Source organism: Hylobates moloch, unplaced genomic scaffold, assembly GCF_009828535.3.
Source record: "Hylobates moloch isolate HMO894 unplaced genomic scaffold, HMol_V3 SCAFFOLD_10, whole genome shotgun sequence".
NCBI classification, from domain to species: domain Eukaryota; kingdom Metazoa; phylum Chordata; class Mammalia; order Primates; family Hylobatidae; genus Hylobates; species Hylobates moloch.
The window spans coordinates 6,033,197-6,058,136 of NW_026652285.1; the positions used below are offsets into that span (position 1 = coordinate 6,033,197).

General features: G+C 44.5%; 1 protein-coding gene and 1 long non-coding RNA gene across 2 annotated transcripts in view; one reads left to right on the top strand and one right to left on the bottom strand.

The window, feature by feature from the left end:
- The window catches only part of LOC116474419 (double C2-like domain-containing protein beta), a 28,096-nt gene extending 13,435 nt beyond the window's left edge, over positions 1–14,661 (top strand). Inside the window, exons 2-3 of the mRNA XM_032162865.2 lie at positions 12,441–12,541; positions 14,170–14,661. Of these exons, the coding sequence (XP_032018756.1) occupies positions 12,441–12,541; positions 14,170–14,173 (105 nt within the window). The 3' untranslated portion in view covers positions 14,174–14,661. The remainder of the gene's footprint in view (positions 1–12,440; positions 12,542–14,169) is intronic.
- Positions 1,786–13,220, bottom strand: LOC116474420 (uncharacterized). The gene is made up of 3 exons (XR_009215368.1): positions 12,365–13,220; positions 8,938–12,152; positions 1,786–4,922 (listed from the first exon to the last, which is right to left on the bottom strand). It is a non-coding gene; the product is annotated as an uncharacterized LOC116474420 (long non-coding RNA).
- Positions 14,662–24,940: the final 10,279 nt, after the last annotated feature.

The following is a 24,940-nucleotide window of genomic DNA, read 5'->3' on the forward strand; positions in this document are numbered from 1 at the left end:
ACAATTGTCCCCAGTTTGTACTAAAGAGTAGTTGGTTCCAGACAGGAAAACCATAGCCTCCGCTCTATAGAGGGTGAGAGAAATGTGTGTATAAACAGCCTGCATTCGAATGCAGAAAGTCATGGCAGGCTGGATGAAGACCACCACTAGTTCAAATGACGCTTCTGTGAGAACTAGAAAAAGGCCCCCTTCCAGTAGACAGAATCCCATGGGTAAACAGTCAGCACCTGTATCCTATTTAGGAAAAGTGTCCCTCCCTCTAGATGTAGGCGGTGCCAGGGTGGAGCACTGCAGAAATGACACTGGAGATGGATGATGGTCCCACTCATCCTGGCCACCAGACATAGTTGTTCAGTGCACAACCTGGAAAATCATACATGTCAGCCCCGGTTAGAGTGGATGAGATGAAAGTATGGGGAGATCTTATACTTGTGCTTTCATTTCATGTTACATCTTAGTTATAATGTCATTCTCATTGCACAGACATGGAAATTAGGGCCCAGAAGGTGAAGTGATCTGTTAAAAAATAAATGGCAAGGCTGGTCTCTTCAACTCAAATCCAGACCACTTTCCACCATGCCATACTGCCTCCTTGCCTGAAGCACTTTTAAAGAGCCACCTTCTGCCCACGTCTGCATCCTTTAGTTTTCTCAAGGCACGAAACCTTTAAGAACCAACCACCCAGGATCTTTGCATATCGTGTGTCCTGGTATGGCAGCTGCTGACCATGCCCTGAGTCATGCCCACGGCCAAGCTCCCCACTCAGGACCATTTCTGTCTGTGCAGACTCATCTTTTCCTGTTCTTTGCAAAGTCCAGCTAGAGCAAGCAAGTTCTTCCCAATGGGTTTTTGCCATCTCTCGTTGGCTGGCTGGCTGGGCTTCCTCTACAAACCCCCCTCCTTTCCCCTAAGCAGGGCCCGGTGGTCCCATCCTGTGGAGCTGGGCTCATGAGGGCATCTGACCGGGGACAGCTATTCCTGGTGCTGTTGTCATTGTCCTGTTTCATGTGTGAACATGGCTGCTGGCCATGTTCACACATGAAACGTGAAATTGCAATTATTTTGGTCTTCATCAGAAGGTCCACTGACAAGTCTCATACAAACTTATGGCCCTGTTCATCTTAAAGTGTTTTGACTCATACTTTCGAATGGCCTCATAAGGACCTTTTATAAAGTAAAAATGTTAGGCAGCCACATGATATCCATTGACCCAGTGAGGCTGTTTTACTGGATATAAGAGTTTTGACCCAGCATTTTTGGAGGCTGAGACAGGCGGATCACCTGAGGCCAGGAGCTGGAGACCAGCTTGGCCAACGTGGCAAAACCCCATATCTATTAAAAACACACACAAAAAATTAGCCTGGCGTGGTGGCACATTCCTGTAATCCCAGCTACTCGGGAGCCTGAGGCACAGGAATCACTTGAACCGGGAGTCGGAGGGTGCAGTGAGCTGAGCTGAGATGGCGCCACTGCACTCCAGCCTGGGCAACAGAGTGAGACTCTGTCTCAGGAAAAAAAAAAAAAAAAGAGGTTTGAAAAAATAATAGCACGTACTTATGTTTTGACAATATTTGATGTATATAAGGATTTACCAACTTCATGCATGAAGTGCTATCCCCAAAAGACATTCAGTTGCTGTAGGAAAAAACATCAAGTTCTGAGCTCCTACTGTTTGCCAGGCATATTCTGAGATTATCACGTTTAAATCTCAGAGTTACCCTGCAGGGTAGTCAGGGTATCACTGCCTGACAGATGAAGAGGCTGAGGCTTACAGCAGTTAAATGATTTACCCTAGGCCACACAGATAATGAGTGGGAGAGCCCAGGTCTGTCTGTGAGGTATAATGAAATTAGCATAAACCCTCCACATTGGCGCCACTTGCATAAATTAACATGTATTCTCTCACAGAAAGTATTTTATTGGGCATAACATTTTATATCTTTTACCATTTAACATTAGTTGTGGATCTTCCCATGTCACGTAAATATGCCTCCTTCTTTTTGGATTATATGATTACTAATCAGCGGATTTACTATAATTCATTTAACTAATACCACTTTTGATTGTCATCTTATTTGCCTAATTTTTTTCCTTTTGCGCAGATAGATGTAATAAACATGATTTTATAGTAATATTTTTGTCTGCCTGTGAAAATGTTTACTGTACAATAAACTCCTAGGAGTAAAACCAGGTCAAAGATTATAAATACAGTATTTATTTTCATAAACATTATCAAGTCAGCCACAAATGTTTAAATCACTAATGGCTTCACATTATTGTATTTAATGAGTAAACATTTTTATAGGGTTTTCTTTTGTAAACACTTTTATTTGCCAGATATCATTCTAAGTGCTTTACAAAATTAACTTTTTCAATTTTTAATATAACCCTGAGATATATATGATGATCATCCCCATTCTACAGATAAGAACACTGAGAAGTTAATTAACTTGCCACATATCTAGGAAATGACAAGGCTATTTGCACAGCCAGGCAGTCTGGCTCCTGAGTCCACATTTTAGACAACACTATACCTTCTGGTTCTTTTGAGGCATTACTACTGGAACTATCCTAATACTCATAAATAAACATTTCTTTTGGGGAGGGTCAAATAAAATTTTAAACAGAAAAGTGTTTCACCAACTGTCAAGCTCATAAAGTTGTACATTATAAACTTTTTTCATGATGCCCGCAGATAATTTATTAATGATATCATCTATTTTAAAAGACAAATATAAAACCCAACCCTTAAGAAAGGACTCCTATCACTGTTCCCCACAGGCACCCTCCTCAGCCTTACACCTTCCCTCCCACCAAAAAAAATCATTCAACATATTTATTTCATACTGTAATATAGGAAATAGCTACTTTTTAGACTTTTTATATTATTAGCACTGATCATACAAACATGGAATAGAAATTCCTTACGTTTTATCTGGATTTAAGGTGCTACATAATGGAATATATTTCTATCAAGCCATACACATTGGAGATAATGAAATCACTTGTGTTCTAGTTTAAACATTATGGGAATTTCAGAACTGCAGCATAACAGATAATCCTTGGACGAAAATGAAGTCTCTCCTCTGGTCAGGCATCTATGTGCATCAGTGAAGAGAAGACGGGGACTGTGGAAGGGAAAACAGTGAGTCGGGAAGGGCTGTGGCCACATCTGTTCCCCAGTCCCTCAAGTAATTAAATCCTGACCTCCTCTACGCCAGTCTGTCCTGGGGAATGGCCAACACTGGCCTCTCACAACTGTGTGTTACTAGAAATGCAACAGAAACCCAGCTGAATCCCCTCCTCTGCCCTTCTCAAAGGAAAGATCTGTCCCAGGACCATTTGTTCCAACATTTTCAATTATGAGAAATCTGGGAAGATAAAGTTATTTTTGCATTTCTAAAGAAACACATATTTATTCACACTCATTACAGGAAAGTCAGAATCTATACAAAACCAAGAAGACTTTTAAAAATCCATAATACCACCATCAAAAGAGCCACACTTAGCATGTTGGTCCACAGGCTTCTTAGCACCCTCTTCTGTTGGTTTATGCACAAAATGCGAAATCACATTGTCTACCTTTTATAATTTGCCTGTTTGTTGATTAACACTATATATTGAACAATTTTTAAGACCTACAACATATGTTGACAACATTACTTCCAAACAATATATTTACAAATAAGTGCACACACACACTCTCTGTCTTATATACAATGTGTCTTACTTTCTAATTCTCCAGTCTTGAAGATTTAGGTTTTTCCAAGTTTTTCTTAATATACTCACCAAGAGTCAGCAAATTTTTCCATAAAAGACCAAAGAGTAGGCCTTTTACAATTGATGGTAAGACGTGTGTTTGAACAATATGAAATCAGTACACCTTGAAAAAGAACATAACAGTGATTTTTAGGGAACAAGGGAAGACAACCATAAGGTCTGACTGCCTGCAGGGTCAGGCAAAAACAGCCATATTTTTCTTCTTACAGAGAGCCTATAAACGGACGTGCAAGTAGGAAAGATATCGCTAAATTCTTTTCCTAGCAAGGAATATTAATATTAATACTCTGGGAAAGGAATGCATTCCTGGGAGGAGATCTATAAAGGGCTGCTCTGGGAATGTCTGTCCTATGCGGTTGAGATAAGGACTGAAATGCGCCCTGGTCTCCTGCAGTACCCTCAGGCTTATTAGGGTGGGGAAAAACCCAGCCCTGGTAAATTTATGGTCAGACCAGTTCTCTGCTCTTGGACCCTGTTTTCTGTTGTTTAAGATGTTTATCAAGACAATACAAGCACCACTGAACATAGACCCTTATCAAGAGTTCTGCTTTTGCCCTTGTCCTGTTTCCTCAGAAGCATGTGATCTTTATTCTGCTTTTTTGCCCTTTAAAGCATATGATCTTTGTACCTACTCCCTGTTCATACACCCCCTCCCCTTTTGAAATCCTTAATAAAAACTTGCTGGTTTTGAGGCTCGGGCAGGCATCACGGTCCTACTGATATGTGATGTCACCCCCGGCAGCCCTGCTGTAAAATTCCTCTCTTTGTACTCTTTATTTCTCAGCCAGCTGATACTTATGGAAAATAGAACCAATGCTGAAATACTGGGGGCGGGTTCCCCCAGTAGTTCTCATGAATCTGTCAGTCAGCTAGGGGATCAGAAGGGGGTCAGCTGATCTGTTGGTCAGCTAGGGGGTCAGAAACCCAAATATTGCTGGTTTAACTTGTTATCCCTTACTGGTTTTCCCTCCCTGTGTGAAATCCAAAACTGGTGTACTTGAACAGCAAGCAGCTTTCCTCCAAGTGGTGATTCTGGGACCAGGCTCCTTCCATCTTGTAGTCTTCACCAGCTTCAACACATGGCTTCCAAGATAGCTTGCTTATGTGTTTCATGCCAGCAATAGGAAGAAGAGAGTGGAAGGCTGCGCATAGGGAGAAGGGGAGTTAGGGGTCTCACCCTGGAAGTGGAGTGCTTCACTTCCGTTCATATTCCATTAGCTAGAACTCAATTGCATGGCCGTAGCAAACCAATGGCAAAGAAAGCTAGGAAATTTAAGCTACTGTGTCCTCAGAAAGAAGAAATTAGTCTGGTAAACAGCCAGCCAGCCTCTGCCACTCATATAGAGGCTTTCCTCCCCAACTGTGGCTAAAGTGAAAAAGACTGACCAGCTATTTACCAAACTTAGTGGTCAAGCATTCCACAGAGTCATACTCATAACGTGAATGTTCTTCTGACCATTCTGAGCCTACGGAGCAGCAAAGCTGGTATTTAGAGCAGCTTTTGCAAAAGGAAAAATAAAAACTTAGATACAAAAGATGGATCAACATTTCTGAGAACCTGTAATACAAGAAGGCTTGAGGTTTTTTTTCAAGTTGGAAAGAGGAAGTAAAATGTTATTATAATCAAATATGGGATTTTCCCTACATCTGAACGTGACAGGAGGCTTTTTACCCTAGGAAGGCTCTACTTGTTAACATTTCAGATAGTGTGACTGAATGAGGAATTCTAGATAGTTCTGTGAAGATTGGGGGAAGAAGAAAAGAGGATGCCAGTCCTTGTTCCTAGGCCAAGACCTGAGCCCTGTAATATTAATATTTGGATCTAAAATCAGGTAAACAGGGGTGTGTAGGGAAAGGTAATAAACAGTGTCATGTGAAGGAGAGAGCTTGGGATTTGAAATCGGAAAGACTTGGGGAATTAAGTTGTGTAAACCTGGGCAAGCTACTGTCTCTTCGTGTGTGAAATGAAGACAACCTCTGATAATGTTTTTGATCTTTAAAGGGGGTAGAGATAGGAGATCTGCTTGTGGGGTGGGGGGTAAAATCTGGCACACAGAAGGAACTGACCCAGTATATGCCAGTTCCTTTCTCCCTGCCCCATTTCTCTCTGTCATTCAAAGTGGCCACCATTCTTTAGAAGTCTTAATTATTAGGCAGAAGAAGCTGTTTCCCTTGGCTTAGAGAGCTTGTTTGAAAATACTTAATGCTAAACACAGGTCTATAGAATCCAGAAAGGTCAGCTTCCTACTGGGGCTTAAGCTTCCAAATACGTGTGTCATGACCCAGGATGCACATGCTGGGAAGAAAGACATAAATCCTAGCTCCATCTCTGTCCATCTGTGTTGTCATCAAAGGAAACTTCCCTGAGCAACATGATGTTGGGGTTAAATAACTTGTCCTCGGTCATGCAGCTACTAAGTTGGAGGCAGGATCTGAGTCCAGGTGATCTGGTTCCTGAGCTCAGATTCTTAGGCTTACCTGCTACACTATCTAGATCTGGTACAAGATGAAGAGGTGTAGGTGGAAGGAGGCATGCCTATCGTGGTGTCCAGCTATCTCTTGCAGGCCCCTCCCAGAAACCCAGATCTTGGTCTCATGCTCTTAATTTCAGAGCATAGGGAGCAGTGGAGCTGATATTTGGAACAGTTGAGTACTCACAAGCCATTGCTGATAATGACCCTCTCATGTTGTAAAGGCTCTCATTGGGAACAGGACCCCCTTGGGTGGTGAAAGTCCCCTGTAGACAATTGCTATGCTCTCTGTCACCTTGTGAGGAAAGTATATAAGATTGTGACTTTATTGACCCTCCCTTGCTAATGACAATTTAGGCAGAATTGGTCACATACTAAGCTTCCTGACCTCCATATGGGAATCATGAGCCCACATAGAGCTATGGAAGTGACAGTAATACTAGCTTCAGCCTTGGAGTCTCTTCATGGTTCAGTTTACAATATCCAGCAGAATAAAATAGGGACAGGTTCTGAGTTTTCTTTATCTTGAAATATTTCCTTAATGAAATGATATACTTTTGCATGAGCTGTCTGTAGACGCCCTGCTCTAGGGAATAGAAAGACATGCATCCCCTTTCTCAGAAATTCACAATAGTGGCTGCTAGTGTCGAGGGCTCTGTGCCAGGGGTATGTATGTGTACACATATTGTAATTTGGTCTGTCCAACATTGAAGTAGGAATTATAATCCCCACTTTACAGAAAAGAGAAGTGAGGCTCAGAAAGGGAAGTTAATTTTCCCAAGGTCAAACCGCTAGCAAGTAGTGAAGCAGATGCACACCAGACCTGTCACACTCCGGGGTCCTCACTCTCAGGCCACTGTGCTATACTCAGATCAGGCTTGTTGTCACAACCTCGAAACGGCCTTAGTAAACAGCCAGCAATAAGGGCCACATGCTGTTCCTTAACTCACTTAAAACCAAAGTAACAGTTTTGGGTGGATGGCACCTACTTTTAATCTGATTGAGTACTCAGAAGCCTCTAGAGTGAGTTGCTTAGCTCAAAGCAGTTATTCTGTGCTAATGAAATTGGGATTATGGGTGCCACACTAGATGAAGCAGAATTCTGTGACCTCAAAAGCTCATTTATCTGTACCCAGAGATGAGTCCAAATTATTTTCTAAGAATTTGGATGTAGCCTGACAGTAATGTGTACTAGTATAGACCACTGTCTTTGGAGTTTGACTGTGGTTCTGCCATTTAACTATTATTTGGGGCTACTAAAACTCTCTGTGGCTTAGTCTCCTCAACTGTAACATGGCAATAATAATGCCTGTCTGTATTGGAAACCATGTGAGGTGTCTTCCTAATTACAATGGCTCTCTGAATTCTCCTCATCCTCCCAAAACACACATTATTGAGGATAATAAATGCCCATTATTGAGCACTGAGGATGAAAGATCAGTGAGACCCCATGCTAGCCATCAAGATACAGGAGAGAAATGTAAAATGATCATAATAATTAATTACAATATAGTCTGAGAAGTCCTATGACAAAATAAGTACTAAGAGAACGTTACTCTCCTAGGGGTGGAAGTTGAGGAAAGTTTTGGAGGTGACATTTAGGCTGGGCCTTGTTAGATAAGAAGGATTTGCAGAAAAGGTCAGTTGTTTCCCCAAAGGACCTCTAACCAATAGCATTTCAGGAACTGTGATACATGAAGTAGAACAGAGTGGGTCTCTCCCTGTAACCTCAGAGTTAGGAACCAGAAGTGAAACATCATGTACTTTAGACCTACAAGTGAAGTCTAAAGTTGACTTCACTTTAGAAAGTGGCCCAGGGGGCCTATCACAAGGTTGCAAACTTGTCTCACTACCCTCAACCAGCCCAGGTATCCTCCTTATCTCACATTATATAAGGTATCTTGTGGGACACAGGACACATGGCCAAAAGTTATACATGTCTCCCCGCATCCTTGCCATTGGATAGGGAAGAGGGCATATTTCTCCCTACCCCTGACACCACCCCCACTCCCCCCCCAAAAAAAACAAGGGGAATGTGTGTTTAAGAAAATCATTCATCTGATTAGGAGTGCTACAAGGAGGGGGAAATGAAACCTCACTCCCCAGCTGGTTGGTTACTATCGTCCTGCCCCCACTCCCACCCCAGAGCTGCAGAATGAGAGATATCCTAGAAGAGTTTAATATGCATAACTTGAGTTTGGGTTCTCAGAAATGAAGTTGGATGAGATGAAGCAGAGCTTTATCTCAAGAAAATTACATAGCTCCTATAGGCAAAGACCATCACATCTGCCTAGGTGCCCAGCAACAGAATCAGACCAAGGCAGTGGGAGACTGAGGTCACCTGTCTACCACCAGCTGGTGATAAGGGAGGACCCCTGCCTGTTCTGTACTGCTTTTCCCTGCCCTCATTTCCAGAGGTGCTAGGCCTGGAAGTTGGGGGTGGGGGTGGGCAGGTGTGGTGGGTCGGGGGAAGAAGGGAAAGAGCAGACTGCATCCTTGCTACCTGGCACCTAGCTCCCAGACTGTAATTTCTCTTTGGGATTCTCTCATGCCTAGGCCATGCCTGGCCCAGAGCAGACATTCAATACTTATGTTGAAAATGAATGAGTGAATGAATATACATAATAAAAGTCAATACTCATCCCTCCACCCTCCCCACGCCAGCCCCTTTTTCTCAGTCACTCACAGCTTTTTTGATTTAGGAGTCTTTTTCATTATTTAATTTTTTTTTTTAATTTTGTAGAGACAGGGTCTTGCTCTTGTTACCCAGGCTGGTCTTGAACTCCTGGGCTCAAATGATCCTCCTGCCTCGGCCTCCCAAATTGCTGGAATTACAGATGTGAGCCACTGCACCTGGCCTGGTGTAGGAGTCCTATTTGTCTGTTAAAGGAGGGTGTTCCCTTGGCTCAGAGCCTTGCTTAGGTAATGTGGAAGGACCCAGGGTACACAGGGTGGGTGGCTGTTCTCCAGAAATGTCAGTTTCTGGGCAGGGCTTAGGTGTCTGCAGTCCCTAGTCCCACCCCTGGCCTTGCATTCCAGCTCAGTGGGTGGAAGGTATAAATTTCAGCTGCTCTCAGCCCTGCTGTGTTTTTCCAAAGCCTCCCAACAGCAACATGAAGTTGGCAGCCTTCCTCCTCCTTGTGATCCTCATCATCTTCAGCCTAGAGGTACAAGAGCTTCAGGCTGCAGTGAGACCGTTGCAGCTTTTGGGTGAGTCCAGGCAGAAGGTAGCCCTGTTCATTTCTCCTTGAATGAAGGGGCCAGAAAGTAGGACATCAGGGACCAGTGTGTGTGGGGAGGAGAGGGGAAGAAAGGAAAGAAGAAAAGGTCTTAAAGGGCCACAGCAGGGACCCTCCAACTGCTGCTACTCAGCTCCCCAGAGCAGAATCTCTTTTCTTCTACCTCCACTTTCCCGCGCCCCTTTCCCTGGGTCACCGCTCCATTTAGACTCTTTGTACCTCCCCTCTTACCCCCTCACCAGCCACCCTCTGACTCCTGCCATCTCCCTCTCCATAAGCTTCTTCCTCTCTTGCTACAAATAAATTGGATCACCTAGAGAAAATATTTTCTGAATTATGTTAAATATTAATCATCTCAATCTCTTCTTTTCCTTTTACCAACATTCTCAAAGGAGTAATCTTAATTTTCTGTCCTTACTTCCCCATAAGTCATTCCTTGACCCCTTGAACACAGCCTACAGCCTCCACCCCTGCCCCATCACTCTCCTGAGACTTCTCTCCCAGATCCTGTGGACAAATCTCATGACTGCTCAGTCACCAAGTCTTTAACCTCTGTAGTGTCTGACACTGCTTACCACCTCCTCAGTTCTCAAACGTTCTTTTCTCCTGTATTATCCTTCATGGTATTTTATTCTTCTCTCTAAACATTATTGGATTCAGTTATTACTTTCCTCTCTTCTTTGCTCTCCTTCCCCTGCCATTAAACTGCTTGCCAAATACTGTCCATTCTCTGAGAGTGTCTCTTGCATATGTTCTTTCCTTCCCCTGCCATCTCCCATTGTCACGCAGTATTTCCAGCCCTGATGACCTCATGGCTGGGCCATCCCAGGAGCCTCCTAATAGCTCTCCCTGCCCCTGTCTTTCTGCTGCAGTTTGCTTGCTTGTTGAATTCTGTTCCATTCTAGGCTCTCACACCAGAATAATCTTCCTAATTAAACAGCAATCACATCCCTCTCTTGATCTATCAAATGAAATCCAAACTCCTGAGGCCCTCGAGATCTGCCCCCCCAACTCCCCGTAACTTTATCCCCTGCTTACTTTTCCTGCTTCATTTCCAGCTGTTCCCTAACACTTACGCAGCCCTCCATTTGCCACTCCTCCTGTGTTCCTTGTGTTTCGGGGTGAGGAGTGAAATGGATGAGGTACCCAGGGTGCAAACATTAAATGGGTGCTGACCGCCAGCATTGTGCAAGGCACCTCACTTGCTTCGCCCTAATCCCAGCCCTGTTGCATTTCCCCTTGTGAACTGTTGCTAGTAATTCTTTTTTCTTCTCACAACACCCCACCCATGCCCCTCAGTTCTGCCTTAAAAAGATTCCCGCACGTCAGAACTCACCTTGTCTGATTCATCTAATTGGACGTAATGTCATATTCCCTGAGCCTTTTTTTTTGGGCAGGATCTTGCTTTGTTGCCCAGACCAGAGTGCAGTGGCACGATCATGGCTTACTGCAGCCTCAATCTCCTGGGCTCAAGTGATCCTCCTATCTCAGTCCCCCAAGTAGCTGGGACCACAGGCATGTGACACTAAGCCTGGCTAATTAAAAAAAAAAAAATTGTAGAGACTGGGTCTCACTGTATCACCCAGGCTGGTCTCAAACTTCTGTGCTCAAGTGATCCTCCCACTTCAGCCTCCCAAAATGCTGGGATTACAGGCATTAGCAACCATGCCCAGCTGAGACTCTTTACTTCTTCAGATATACCTCTCTTAGGACACTTGTTACATATTGCTTTGTTTTTAGTACTTTGAATATGTCTTATCCATATTGTTAGACTCTAAGCTTGTTTGTCTTACATCTTTGTATTTGCTGAATAATTTCCTGTTTTATACATAGTAAGAAATCAACATATACTTAATAAGTATTTATTATTGACTTAATAAGTCAAACTGCTGTGAGTGGGGAAGAGGAATCTTCAGTCTGCTCACCATAAATCAACAAAAGCTACGGGAAGCATGGGGGGATGGTATTGATTTTCTCTGAGGTCTACAACTACATTGAAGATATCCCACCAGGTCCCCTTCTTACACCCCTCAGATACTGCTAACCAGTCCCAGCACTCTTTCTCTTTGAATCTGGACAATGTCCAACCCTTCTCAACACAGCATCAGACAGCCACCTCTATTGACTGAAGTTGACAATGGAGAATAAAACTCATTACCCCTGCTGAATCTGGGGGCCCCTTTTTACAGATAAGTCCCAGAAAGACCCAGAGACATAATCAGGTAAAGAAATTCCTGCTAATAGCTGAGTAGCCAATCAAAGTACAGTACATATTCATCCAGAGTTCTGCGTATGTTTTCCTAGAAGCCTGTGCGATCTTAACCAACTCTTTGAACCTACTTTATTGGTCCTCAAAGAGCTTGATGTTCTGGGAACTTGGGAGCCTCCATTCAGGTCCAGAATGACTCCTTGAAATTTGGAGATATGCACCTATGTCAGGATGAGCTTCACCATGTTGGACAGCAGAAGGTGCTCAGACCGAACGGCCAGGCAAATCTCAGTTGAATGTCACTTCTGTACCCACTGGCTAGCAAGTTACCTCTGTGAGTCCCAACTGCCACACCTGTAAAGTGAGCCTAGTAAGACTCACTGCATGGGGTGACTGCAAGGATATCCTGATGGCATGTGGTAAATGTGAGTCTCGTCTTCTCCACTCTATTCCCTGCAGAGTGGGGAAAGTGAAGACATTTAAGTGGGTTTCTCTGCACTTCCCCTCCACAAACATAATTATCCCCATCTCTAAAGTCGGCCTTACTGTTTTGAGATTATGCGAATGCACTGCTTTTAACTAGAATATATAAGATGTTAATGATATTATTCTGCAAGTAATAAATCATATTGCATATTGAATGAAAAGAAAAATGTAGAACTGACTTCTTAATCAAGGGCTGTTCTCCGTAGCATCTGTCCCAAAAGTACAGTGGTTTTCAGCACATCCATTCTTCCATAGGTACCTGCGTCGAGCTCTGCACAGGTGACTGGGACTGCAAACCCGGAGACCACTGTGTCAGCAATGGGTGTGGCCATGAGTGTGTTGCAAGCTAAGGACAGGTAAAAACACCAGGCCCTTCCTGCTTTCCCAAACGTTGTTCAGTCTAGGTAGGTTGTGCACTTGGCCTCAGTGGGACTTTCTAGAAATGAGTAGGACAGAAACCTACCTGTCTCCCTCTTCCCCCACCCTTTCCAAGAAAAAGATGCATCCATCACAAGCTGGTGGTTTCCACACCTTTAAAATAATTCCCTAACCCAGTATGCCCTGGAGAAAAATCAGACTATTTACTTAAGCAAAATGATAAAAATCACACATAATCCCCCACCCCAAAACAATGTCTGCTTAACACTTTGGTGCATATTTTAAACATACACAAATATGTAATATTTATATAAAAATGAGATAATCTTGTGCCTATTTTTATTTTTTATTTCACTTAAAAGTAGCTACCAGGCCGGGCGCGGTGGCTCACGCCTGTAATCCCAGCACTTTGGGAGGCCGAGGCGGGCGGATCACGAGGTCATGAGATCGAGACCATCCTGGCTAACACGGTGAAACCCCGTCTCTACTAAAAATACAAAAAATTAGCCGGGCGAGGTGGCAGGCGCCTGTAGTCCCAGCTACGCGGGAGGCTGAGGCAGGAGAATGGCGTGAACCCCGGGGGGCGGAGCCTGCAGTGAGCCGAGATCGCGCCACTGCACTCCAGCCTGGGTGAAAGAGCGAGACTCCGTCTCAAAAAAAAAAAAAGTAGCTACCAAACAACTTTTAATGTCAATACTAATGCTTCTATCCCATCATCTTTGATAACCTATAGAAGTTCATCAACTATGCTCAGATACTTAGCAAACTTTAGTAATATATGTTTAAGATATTTCTTATTGTGACATTATGAATATGATTGTAACAAATACTAAATTGGCATACACGCACTTATTAACTTCCTTGGGACAAATTCTAAGATGTAAAATTGATGACTAGAGTATGTTCCTTGGTCGGGCGCAGTGGCTCACGCCTGTAATCCCAGCACTTTGGGAGGCTGAGGCGGGTGGATCACAAGGTCAGGAGATTGAGACCATACTGGCTAACACAGTGAAGCCCTGCCTCTACTGAAAATACAAAAAAAAATTAGCCGGATATGGTGGGGGCGCCTGTAGTCCCAGCTACTCAGGAGGCCGAGCCAGGAGAATGGCGTGAACTCTGGAGGTGGAGCTTGCAGTGAGCCGAGATCGCACCACTGCACTCCAGCCTGGGCGACAAAGGGAGACTCCCATCTCAAAAGAAAAAAAAAAAGAGTATGTTCATTTTAACCCTGTGATGTACATTGCCATGTTGACTTATGAGAACCCCTTTTCTGTGAAAATATCTCAGGGGCCTCACAGGATAACTTATTTGTTTTCAGTAGCCATTCGTTGAAAAATGCATAATAAAAAGCTACCAGTTTTGATTATAAACTAAGTTGCACTAAACACAACAGAATCGGCATACACTTTAAATAAAAACCCTTTGTGTTCAGAATGTATTGTTTGGCCAATCCACCTGCAATCCTTGGACTGCTTAGGGCCTGGCTGGCTCTTTGCAGGTGTGATTGATTTCCTAAATTCGGAACTGTTGCCTCTTGATTGTATTCTGTGGATCCAGGTCCCCAAAACAGCAGATCTCGGGCAAAATTTTTTTGTCTTTTTCTCAGATGAAGAGTTATCTTAAGGATCATCTTTCTCTAAGATCATCATCCCTTCCTGGAGTTCCTATCTTCCAAGATATGACTGTCTGGAGTTCCTTGACTAGGAAGATGGATGAAAACAGCGAGCCTGTGGATGGAGACTACGGGGGATATGGGAGGCAGGGAAGAGGGGTTGTTTCTTTTAATAAATCGTCATTGTTAAAAGCACTCATACTATTTGAGTTATTTGGTTAAAGGTGAGGAGGATGGGGAGGAGGACAGATGACATTTGTTGTGTACTGACTATCAACAAGGACCATGTTAAATTCTCCCCAGGCATTATCTAAGTAACCTTAACAACCTTTTGACTGCGCTTCTTATCATCACCATTTGAGGACACTGAGGTTTGGGGCAGAGTCATATAGCAGGTAAGTGTCAGGGCCTAAACTATAATCTCATGTCGAACGCCATATAAGGCCTATGCATTACAGCATGGTGGTCAGGAGCCCTGACTCTGAATTTCAAACCCAGGCCCACCACACAGCCATGTGGCCTTCAGTGAGAGTCTTCATCTTTCTGTGATTCAGTTTCTCATATATATAATAGTACCTCATGAAACAACAAAGATTAAAGAGGGTCACATAAAGTGCTGACACATAGAAAGCATTCAGTAAGTGTTAACTACAATGATTATTAACACAGTAGTACTCCTAATCCACGGGGGATATGTTCCAAGACCCCCAGTGAATGCACAAAACCGTGGATAGTATCAAACTCTATATATACTGCCGTGGATAGTATCAAACTCTATATATATGTGTTCTGTCCTATAAATACATACTTATGATAAAGTATAATTTATAAATTAGGCACAGTAAGAGATTAACAATAACTAATAATAAAATAGAACAAATATAACAATATGCCAGCATCACTACTCTTATGCTTTGAGACCATTATTAAGCAAAATAAAGGTTACTTGAACACAAGCACTGGGACAGTGGATCTCATAACTGAGATGGTTATTAAGTGACTAACGGGTGGGTAGCATATAAAGCGTGGATGTGCTTGACTAAGGGATGATTCATATTCCAGGCAGAATGAAGTGGGATGGCGCAAGATTTCATCACGCTACTCAGAACAGCAGCAAGTTGAAATGTATGAATTATTTCTAGAATTTTCCATTTCGTTTTTTTTTTTTCTTTTTTTTTGGACGGAGTTTTGCTTTGGTCACCCGGGCTGGAGTGCAATGGCGCGATCTCGGCTCAGTGCAATCTCTGCCTCCCAGGTTCAAGTGATTCTCCTGCCTCAGCCTCCCAAGTAGCTGAGATTACAGGCGTGTGCCACCACGTCCAGCTAATTTTTGTATTTTTAGTAGAGATGGAGTTTCACCATGTTGGTCAGCTGGTGTCGAGCTCCTGACCTCCAGCGATCAGCCCGTCTCGGACTTCCAAAGTGCTGGGATTACAGGCATGAGAAACTGCGCCCAGCACATTTCATATTTTCATACTGTGATTGACCACGGGTAATTGAAAAGGCTGAAAGTGAAACTACTGATAAGGGGGGACCCCTATGTAATCACATAGATAGGCTGATGACCCTGAAACAGAACTCAAGGCCAATCCTCCTTCCTAGCCTCTCCTGGTTCAATGTGTAATCTGGATACCGAAATCAAGCTCCTCTCTTCTGGTTTTCCCCATTACAAAATGTGGCAGGTAAAAAACAATGGGTTTATAATTTCTTGTCTATGTTCTTCATAATCACAGCCAACCAATTTGCTGCCTGTGCAGCCTGGACCAACCATTTATACTCTTTGGCACCATTTTCCCAACTGTAAAAGGGGGAAATAATATCTACCTCATTTGATGCTAAGACTTATAAAACTTTATAGTTTACAAAGCATTTTCACACAAATCCCATTTGATTTTCACATCAACCAATGGCAAATAGGGGACCCTGAATAAAAAATTAGTGAATTCATTCATTCTGTTAACAAATATTGTGGGGCATCTACCACATCCCAGGGACTGTGCTAGCCCTGGGATACAACAGCGAATGAGACAAACGGGATCTGTGCCTTCATAAAGTTAACATTCTAGAGGAGACAACGGATGATAAAGTCAGCAAATAAACAAGATAACTGCAGGTTATGGTAAATTTTCTGAAGGAAATCAAAGATGTGAATTAGAGTGAAGTGGGGGTATGCAAGCCTACGTGAGTTAGGATGACCCAGACTCTCATGAAGGGATAGAAGTGAAGTCTTGAGAGGTTTCCAAACATGAAAGGAGTGAAATTCCACTGAGGTTCCAGATCATCCGATGCAGAATCTAACAAAGGAAATGGCTGTGAACGTGCTTAGCACCCCTTAAAGCCCCTCAGTCACTGCAGGACTATGAAAATGCAGAGAATTGAGGAGGAGACAGAAGATTTTCTTGGAAGAGAGCTTTTGCCATGCTGTGTTTCCACAGTTTCAGGGTGGGAGGTGGGAGCAGGAGTGCTACTGTCTAAACTCAAGCCAATGCAGGGTGCCTTCAAAGGCCTCCCTCAGAGCTTGAGATATGTTTCCTTCAGTTGGTGATCATTGCAGAGTAGGGATGTCCATTTCCTTAAAGGAACCACACTAATCCAAAAGAGTATATTCTACCGGAACTGAACAGACTGCCATCAGTATACTGTATTTTACAATTCCTGGGCCATTCCACCCTGAATAACACAATACGTAGGTCATCCATATTGCAACTTAAGGTGAACCACACCAAACCCAGATCCTTCCCACAGTCTCTTCGAACCTGCATTGTGGAAATGACCAGGCCTCACGTCCTTCTAGCCCAATGTGTAAGACAGCTCTTTAGTACTACTTCACACACTCCTGGTCTTACATTCTTATTCTAGCCATTGCTACAGCAACTAGTTTATCACAGGCATCTACTAGCTTAGCACAGGTATAACTGGTGAGAGCCTTGCCTCAGATATGCACCTAGTTTCCCCACGTTTGCCTCAGGGCTTCTTTGACTATGCAGCATAGGACTCCTCCAGGAACCAAGCACAGATGCATGCTCAACACAGGAACACCAGTGAATTAATGCCTTGTGAGCAACTTTTGACAATAGAGTTCAAAAGCTGACAGATAAATGCTTCTCCCCTCTGTTCCTCAGAAGAAGGGTTTTGAGAGCTTCATAAAGCTTCTCAGAGAATGGCGTGAACCCGGGAGGCGGAGGTTGCAGTGAGCCGAGATTGCGCCACTGCACTCCAGCCTGGGCGACAGAGCAAGACTCCGTCTCAAAAAAAAATAAAATAAAATAAAATAAAATAAAATAAAATAAAATAAAGCTTCTCAGAAACTCCTGAGGACTGAACAATCAGTCGCCCCTTGCAATGGCCAACTCAATAGCACATATTGGTATTAATTCTCCTTCCTTCCCTGTTCATTCCTGGATAAATCCCTCACCTATCAACCTCGTCTGAGGCTCTGCTATCAGGGAACCCAGATTAAAATATCCAACAACTAGGTTTCAGCTCCTGATCTCTGAACAAATGCTTGAATACATTTCTTTACACGAATACACACACATACATGCACATATACAATGCACATATGTACACAGACTAGGAATAAGAAATAATATACCAGCACAATGGAATCTAAATCCAAACAAAAAAATTAACATTTCTCCCCAAGCCCAAAGTCTTCAGGAAACTACCTCTGCTAAAGCATACCCCCAATTTTCATCGCTGAACAGAAATGTTTTATTCTCAGGATAAAACATACATTCAGGTGACTTCAAGGTTTTCCCTAAGGGCCAGGGGTGAGGATTTGCTTTATATTTGCATAACTCAAAGGCCCTAGAGATGGTTTTCCCAATCTGCCCAACTGTGAAAGTCAAGCCTTCACTTCCTGGATGACTGAAAACTGATCACAGATTTTTAAATGGCCATTTTATTCTCCAGCTTCTTGACTTCAAGGTTTCAGAAAATCTTGGGGTGTCTCATCTCAACCCAGTCACCCTTAGGCAGATTATATTTTACATGATTCAGTTAAACTCCAAAATTCCTCTTCTAGTGGGGCGAGGTGCCTCATGATTCATGAGAGGATTCACACTGGGAAAAGGGGAGAAAAAGGAACCAAGAGTGCAGCCAGCTGTCACTTAAGTAGGGGAAGCTGCCCTATATTCCACTGGCCAGATTGTAATCACATAGCCACAGCCAACTGCAAGGAATGCTAGGGAATGTAGCCTTTATTCCGGGTGGTTTTGTGCCTGGGGAAGGATTTTAGAAGAGTAGAAGGGTGTCTTAGAACTAGCGGTTTCTGCTACTGCCATCCACAGCATACCCTCTCCAACTCCAGCCCGAATCTGAAACTCTAGTACTGAACAGAGTACCTTCAGCCCTGGTCCAGGAACAAACTCCAGGAGGACAAACTTTCTGGAAGCACAAATTGAGAACTCACTTTTCAGTCAGGGCTCAAGAAGGAGTGGCCAGCGAAAAATCTCCAAGCCAATTTCTTTCTTTCTTTTTTTTTTTTCCTGAGACGGAGTCTCGCTCTGTCGCCCAGGCTGGAGTGCGGTGGCAGGATCTTGGCTCATTGCAAGCTCTGCCTCCCGGGTTCACGCCATTCTTCTGCCTCAGCCTCCCGAGTAGCTGGGACTACAGGTGCCCACCACGGCGCCCGGCTAATTTTTTGTATTTTTAGTAGAAACGGGGTTTCACCATGTTAGCCGGGATGGTCTCAATCTCCTGACCTCGTGATCCGCCCACCTCGGCCTCCCAAAGTGCTGGGATTACAGGCGTGAGCCACCGGACCCGGCTAAATCTTAAGCATTCTATGAGAAAGACTTGCAGCTTGGAGCTAGGACTTCCCACATTCTGTTCACTGTAAACCCCTGCAATACACACACACACACGCACACACACACATGCACATACATACATTCACATGTACATATCTGCACACACACATACATTCACATGTACATACCTGCACACACACGCGCACATACATACACATGCATATACCTGCACACACACACACACACACACACACACACACACACACACACGCTGTGCTTCTTGCCCTAGGTGGCCTGGGAGGGAATGTGTGTTTTTAGGAGAAAAGAAGACAACTTAGGCACCTCATTCTCCTGGTGTTTGCACAAGTGCCTTCTCTGCATACCATGCTTCTGTCTCTTTCTTGGTTCTCCCTCTTACTGAAAGAGAGAAGCAGAGGCCCGGCACATACTCGGCTGCTTAGGGCTCAAGCCAAGTTCGCAAGCTTCCTGGGGAGCCTAGTGAGATGAAGGCACTGCAGAGCCTCCCCAAAAGAGGCGTCGGCTTTTCATGGATCCTTGAGCCCAGGAAGGCGATAGGTGAGACATCACAGTTCGTGAGAAGACACAAGCAAACTCCGGTGAGAAAGCGCAATGGTCAAAGATTTTATTCTCTCGGAGAAGGGGTTCTCTGGCTATAAGCAGCAGGCAGAAGACTTTATTGCATGGATAGTTAGGTGATGGCAACCTACAGTTTTCTTTTTTTTTTTTTTTTTTTTGGAGTGCAGTGGCGCAATCTCGGCTCACTGCAAGCTCCGCCTCCCGGGTTCACGCCATTCTCCTGCCTCAGCCTCTCCGAGTAGCTGGGACTACAGGCGCCCGTCACCGCGCCCGGCTAATTTTTTGTATTTTTAGTAGAGACGGGGTTTCACCGTGGTCTCGATCTCCTGACCTCGTGATCCGCCTGCCTCGGCCTCCCAAAGTGCTGGGATTACAAGCGTGAGCCACCGCGCCCGGCCAACCTACAGTTTTCACTGGGAACTGGGATCGAGAGTCATCCTACCTCCTGCTCATGCTCATCTCTCCCTGTCTCTCTCTTTGCCTTTTGTGTCTCTCTCCCTATCTCTCTTGCTCCTTTCCCTCTCAGCCTCCTCTGTCTCTCTCCTTATCTCTCTTCCTCTCTCTCTCTCACTCCTTCTCCCCTTCTCTCTCCCTCATCTATCTGCCTGCCACTGCTCAGGCTCCTGGGGCCCCACGTGGATGGGCGGACACGGGACTCCTAGGCTACCTTTCACAGTGCAAACACAGGGCTGCAGGACTTTGGTCCCTACCTCCCAGCATCCTCAAAATAAGGGGTGTGGGGTGTGCCTGTGCTCTCCTGGGTGGGCACCCTACACTCCAGGAAGCAGAAACTGCAGGTGACAGCTGGCTCGGGGCTGCCAGCTTCCATCGTGTGATCTGCTGAGGCCAAAGCAGAGGACAGCAGCCCAGGCCAGTCTCTGCAGCGGGGCGGGGCGGGGGTGGGTAGGGGTGGGCTTGGGGGTGGGGATGGGGATGGGAGCCACCAATGCAAATTGGCCCCTGGCTGGTTTCCTACCCTGCACCCTGCCATGCAAGGCCTCCTCTCCCACCCCTACCCGTCTCCCACCACCTCCACCCCTAGGCTGCCCCAGACCCAGGCTCCAGAAGTCTCCCAGGATCCAGGAACTAAGGGCAGCCACTGGGTTCCACAGCCCCTAGTCCATGAGTCAGCCACCCCCTGCGTGCTGACAAACTTTGGCTCTCATGCCCCACCCAAAGCCAGCCACACACCCCTGTCCCCCCACCAGCATTATTACCGCCTCCTGATTTTAGCCCTGACAGCCCTGCTTCCTGGTAACCTTGCCCCCTCCCACCGTGGTCCAGGCAAGCCCAAAAGCCAGCGCCCTGACCTCCACCCACCCTTCCTGGGGGCCACTCTACTATCTCCTTGCCCAGATGTCTTAACCTGGCTTTACCAAGATAGAATAAATAACAGGGATGAGGCCCCAGACTGCCAGGAAGATTTGCTAAAATGCTCTGTTTAGACGCAAGAACAGAGATGGGGCCTATGGATGACCCCAAGATTGTCACCCAAGCAGCAAGAAGGGCAAGGAGCCTGGTTTCCTGCCCTTATCCTGGGAGGACATGGCCAGGACTCCACAAGGCCTTGGAGAGGGGTGGGCAGGAGAGCAGGTCCACCCTCCTCTTGAGGAAGCAGCCACCACCCCCAAGAAGCAGCAGATGGGGGCACACAGGCAGAGTCCCCGCGTGCTGTACAGCAGGGCCAGCAGATCTTACTCAGCCTCAGCCCCAGGGGAGCTATAAGATAGACTGAGACCCTCACAGGTTGGGCTCTGTGTCCCCATCCAAATCTCATCTGGAATTGTAATCCTCCTGTGTCAAGGGAGGAACCTGGTGGGAGGGGATGGGATCTGGGGACAGTTTCCCCCCTGCTGCTCCCTGGATAGTGAGGGAGTTCTCAGGAGAGCTGATGGTTTGAAAGCGTGGCACTTCCTGGTTCTCCACTCACTCCCTCCTGCCACCTTGTGGAGAAGGTGCCTGCTTCCCCTTTGCCTTCTGCCATGATTGTAAGACCTTGTCTCAAAAAAAGTGTATAATTCAATGGCTTTAATTATATTCACAGAATTATGTTTTTCTACCATAAAGACATGTGCGCATGTATGTTCATCACAGCGCCATTCACAATAGCAAATATATGGAATCAACCTAAATGCTCATCAATGGTAGACTGGATAAAGAAAATGTGGTATATATACACCATGGAATATTATGCAGCCATTAAAAAAATTAGATCTTGCCTTTTTGGCAACATAGGTGGAGCTGGAGGCCATGATCATAAGTGAACTAACGAAGGAACAAAAAACAAAATACCACATGTTCTCACTTATAAGTGAGAGCTAAACATTGAGTATGATGTTTGGACACAAAGAAGGGAACAACAGACACTAGGGCCTACTTGAGGGTGGAGGGAGGAGAGTGAAGATAGAAAAACTGGCCAGGCACAGTGGCTCGCACCTGTAATCCCAACACTGGGAGGCCGAGGCGGGTGAATTACTTCAGATCAGGAGTTCGAGACCAGCCTGGCCAACATGAAACCCTGTCTCTACTAAAAATACAAAAATTAGTCAGGTGCTGTGGCATGCACCTGTAATCCCAGCTACTTGGGAGCCTGAGTCAGGAGAATCACTTGAACCCAGGAGGCAGAGGTTCCAGTGAGCCGAGATCATGCCACTGCACTCCAGCCTGGGTGACAAAACAAGACTCCGTCTCACAGAAAAAAAAAAAAAGAAAGAAAGAAAAGAAAATCTACCTATCAGACACTATGCTTTTTACTGGAGTGATGAAATAATCTGTACACTAAACCCCCATAACACACAATTTATCTATATAACAAACATGCACATGTACCCCTGAACCTAAAAGCTAAAAACATTGAAAAAATTATATTCACCAAAGCGTGCAACCATCACCATGTCATATTTATTTATTTTAATTTTTAATGTTTGTGACTACATAGTAGGTGTATTTATTGATGGGGTATATGAGATGTTTTGATACAGGCTTACAATGCATAATAATCACATCAGGGTCAACAGGGTATCTATCACCTCATGCATTTATCCTTTGTGTTTCAAATGATCCAATTATATTCTTTGAGTTAATTTTAAATGAAGTTAAATTATTTTTTACTACAGTCACTCTGTTGTGCTAGCAAATACTAGGTCTTATTTGTTCTAATTTTTTTGTACCCACTAACCATCCCCTCTCCCCACCCCCATCCCACTACCTTTCCCAGCCTTTGATAATCATCTTTCTACTCTTTATGCCCATGAGTTGAATTGTTTTAATTTTTGGCTCTCACAGATAAGTGAGAACATGCGATGTTTGTCTTTCTGGCTTATTTCACTTAACATAACGACCTCCATTTCCATCTATGTTGTTTCAAATGACAGGATCTCATTCTTTTTTATGCCTAAATAGTACTCCATTGTGTATATGTACCACATTTTCTCTACCCATTTGTTTGCTGATGGACACTTAGGTTGCTTCTAAATCTGGGCTATTGTAAATAGTGCTGCAATAAACACAGGAGTGCAGATATCTCTTAGATATACTGATTTCCTTTCTTTTGGGTACATACCTAGCAGTGAGATTGCTTGATCATGTGGTAACTCTATTTTTAGTCTTTTGAGGAACTTCCAAACTGTTCTCCACAGTGATTGTATTAATTTACATTCCATCAATGGTGTATGAGGGTTCTCTTCTCTCCACAATCTCGCCAACATGGGTTATTGTCTGTCTTTTGGACACAAAACATTTTAACTGGGGTGAGATGACATCTCATTATAGTTTTGATGTGCATTTATCTGATGATTAATTATGTTGAGCACCTTTTTATATGTTTGTTTGCCTTTTTTTTTTTTTAAGACAAGGTCTCACTCTGTCACCCAGGCTGGAATGCCGTGGAGCAATCTCAGCTCACTGCAACCTCTGCCTCCTGGGTTCAAGCAATTCTCCTACTTCAGCCTCCAGAGTAGCTGAAATTCAAAACGAATGGGATTCTATGACTGAACATAAAGCAGTGAACACAATGCTAGTTTGTTTTCAACCCAGAAACACACACACCCACTTTCGTCTCTGCCTTCTTCCTCACCCCTTGAACGGTTCTGAGCCACTCCCATGAATCTTCTTGTGCTAGGGATCCTAATACCTGCCTCCCCAGCCCTCTCCACACAGTCGGGGGCTCCTACCAGCTAGTGTTCTGGTATCTCCTCTGAATTTTTAATTAATTTCACTTCCAGAGAATTAAGTATTACTTTTATTGAGAGTTTGTTCTCTCAAACGGTATTGCATTTAGTAACGCTTTTTTAGTTGTTGGGGTTTTTGTTTTTTCAAATGGTATTAATTTGTTTCCCTTTCCAGCTGAAGAAATAGTGACCAGGGGAGTAAATATTCTCAGGCCACTGTGTTTGTATATTATGGACAATCAAGAAAGAACTAGGGTATGTTAGAGGCAGAACTCCAGAGGTCAGGTCATCTCTGTCTACTCACTTGGTGGACTTGGCTAAGTCACGTGATCTCTCTGAGCCTCCATTTCTTCATCTATAAAATGGACTAATACTTTCAATCTAGTACATGAAAGAAAATATGCTGATTGAACCAATTCTACTCCTGTTGCAACCTCACACCAGAGCACAGGCTGGGTGTTCATGTACGTTCCCTTGCCTGGTCTCTGGCTTTCCCTCTAGGAGATATCCTTCTTAGCTCTAGTGCTCCTGGGAGCTGGGCTAAAGCTGATCTCTCTATTCTTGCCTCTGCCCGGTTTCATTGCAGGCAGCCTCCACTGAACTATGTCCACATCATCATCCCTGAATAGAAGAGCTATAGCATGATGAGGTTCAATCAAATCCCGCTAAACGAACAAACAAAACAAACAAACGAAAAGCCACTGGCCTAATCGGTCGTAATATATTCTTTACAAAGTCCTTTATGATACTTATCTTAGTAAAAATGGTGTTAAAACTTTGCCACATAGGCCAGGCGCCGTGACTCATGCCTGTAATCCCAGCACTTTGAGAGGCCGAGGCAGGCAGATCACCTGAGGTTGGGAGTTCGAGTTCAGCCTGACCAACATGGAGAAACCCTGTCTCTACTAAAAATACAAAATTAGCCGGGCATGGTGGCGCATGCCAGTAATCCCAGCTACTTGGGAGGCTGAGGCAGGAGAACTGCTTGAACCTGGGAGGCAGAGGTTGCAGTGAGCCCAGATTGCGCCATTGTACTCTCGCCTGGGCAACAAGAGCGAAACTCCGTCTCAAAACAAAAACAAAAACAAAACAACTTTGCCATATTGCTTATGTGGTATATCTTAATCTATAACAAAGTGACACCCGTGTCAGCCAGCCTACACCCCTGGAAATCAGCCTTCCTTGCTTAGGGCTCCAGCAAGGCTCTCCCCACCCTAGCTGGTCTCCTGGGAAAAAGAGGAATTT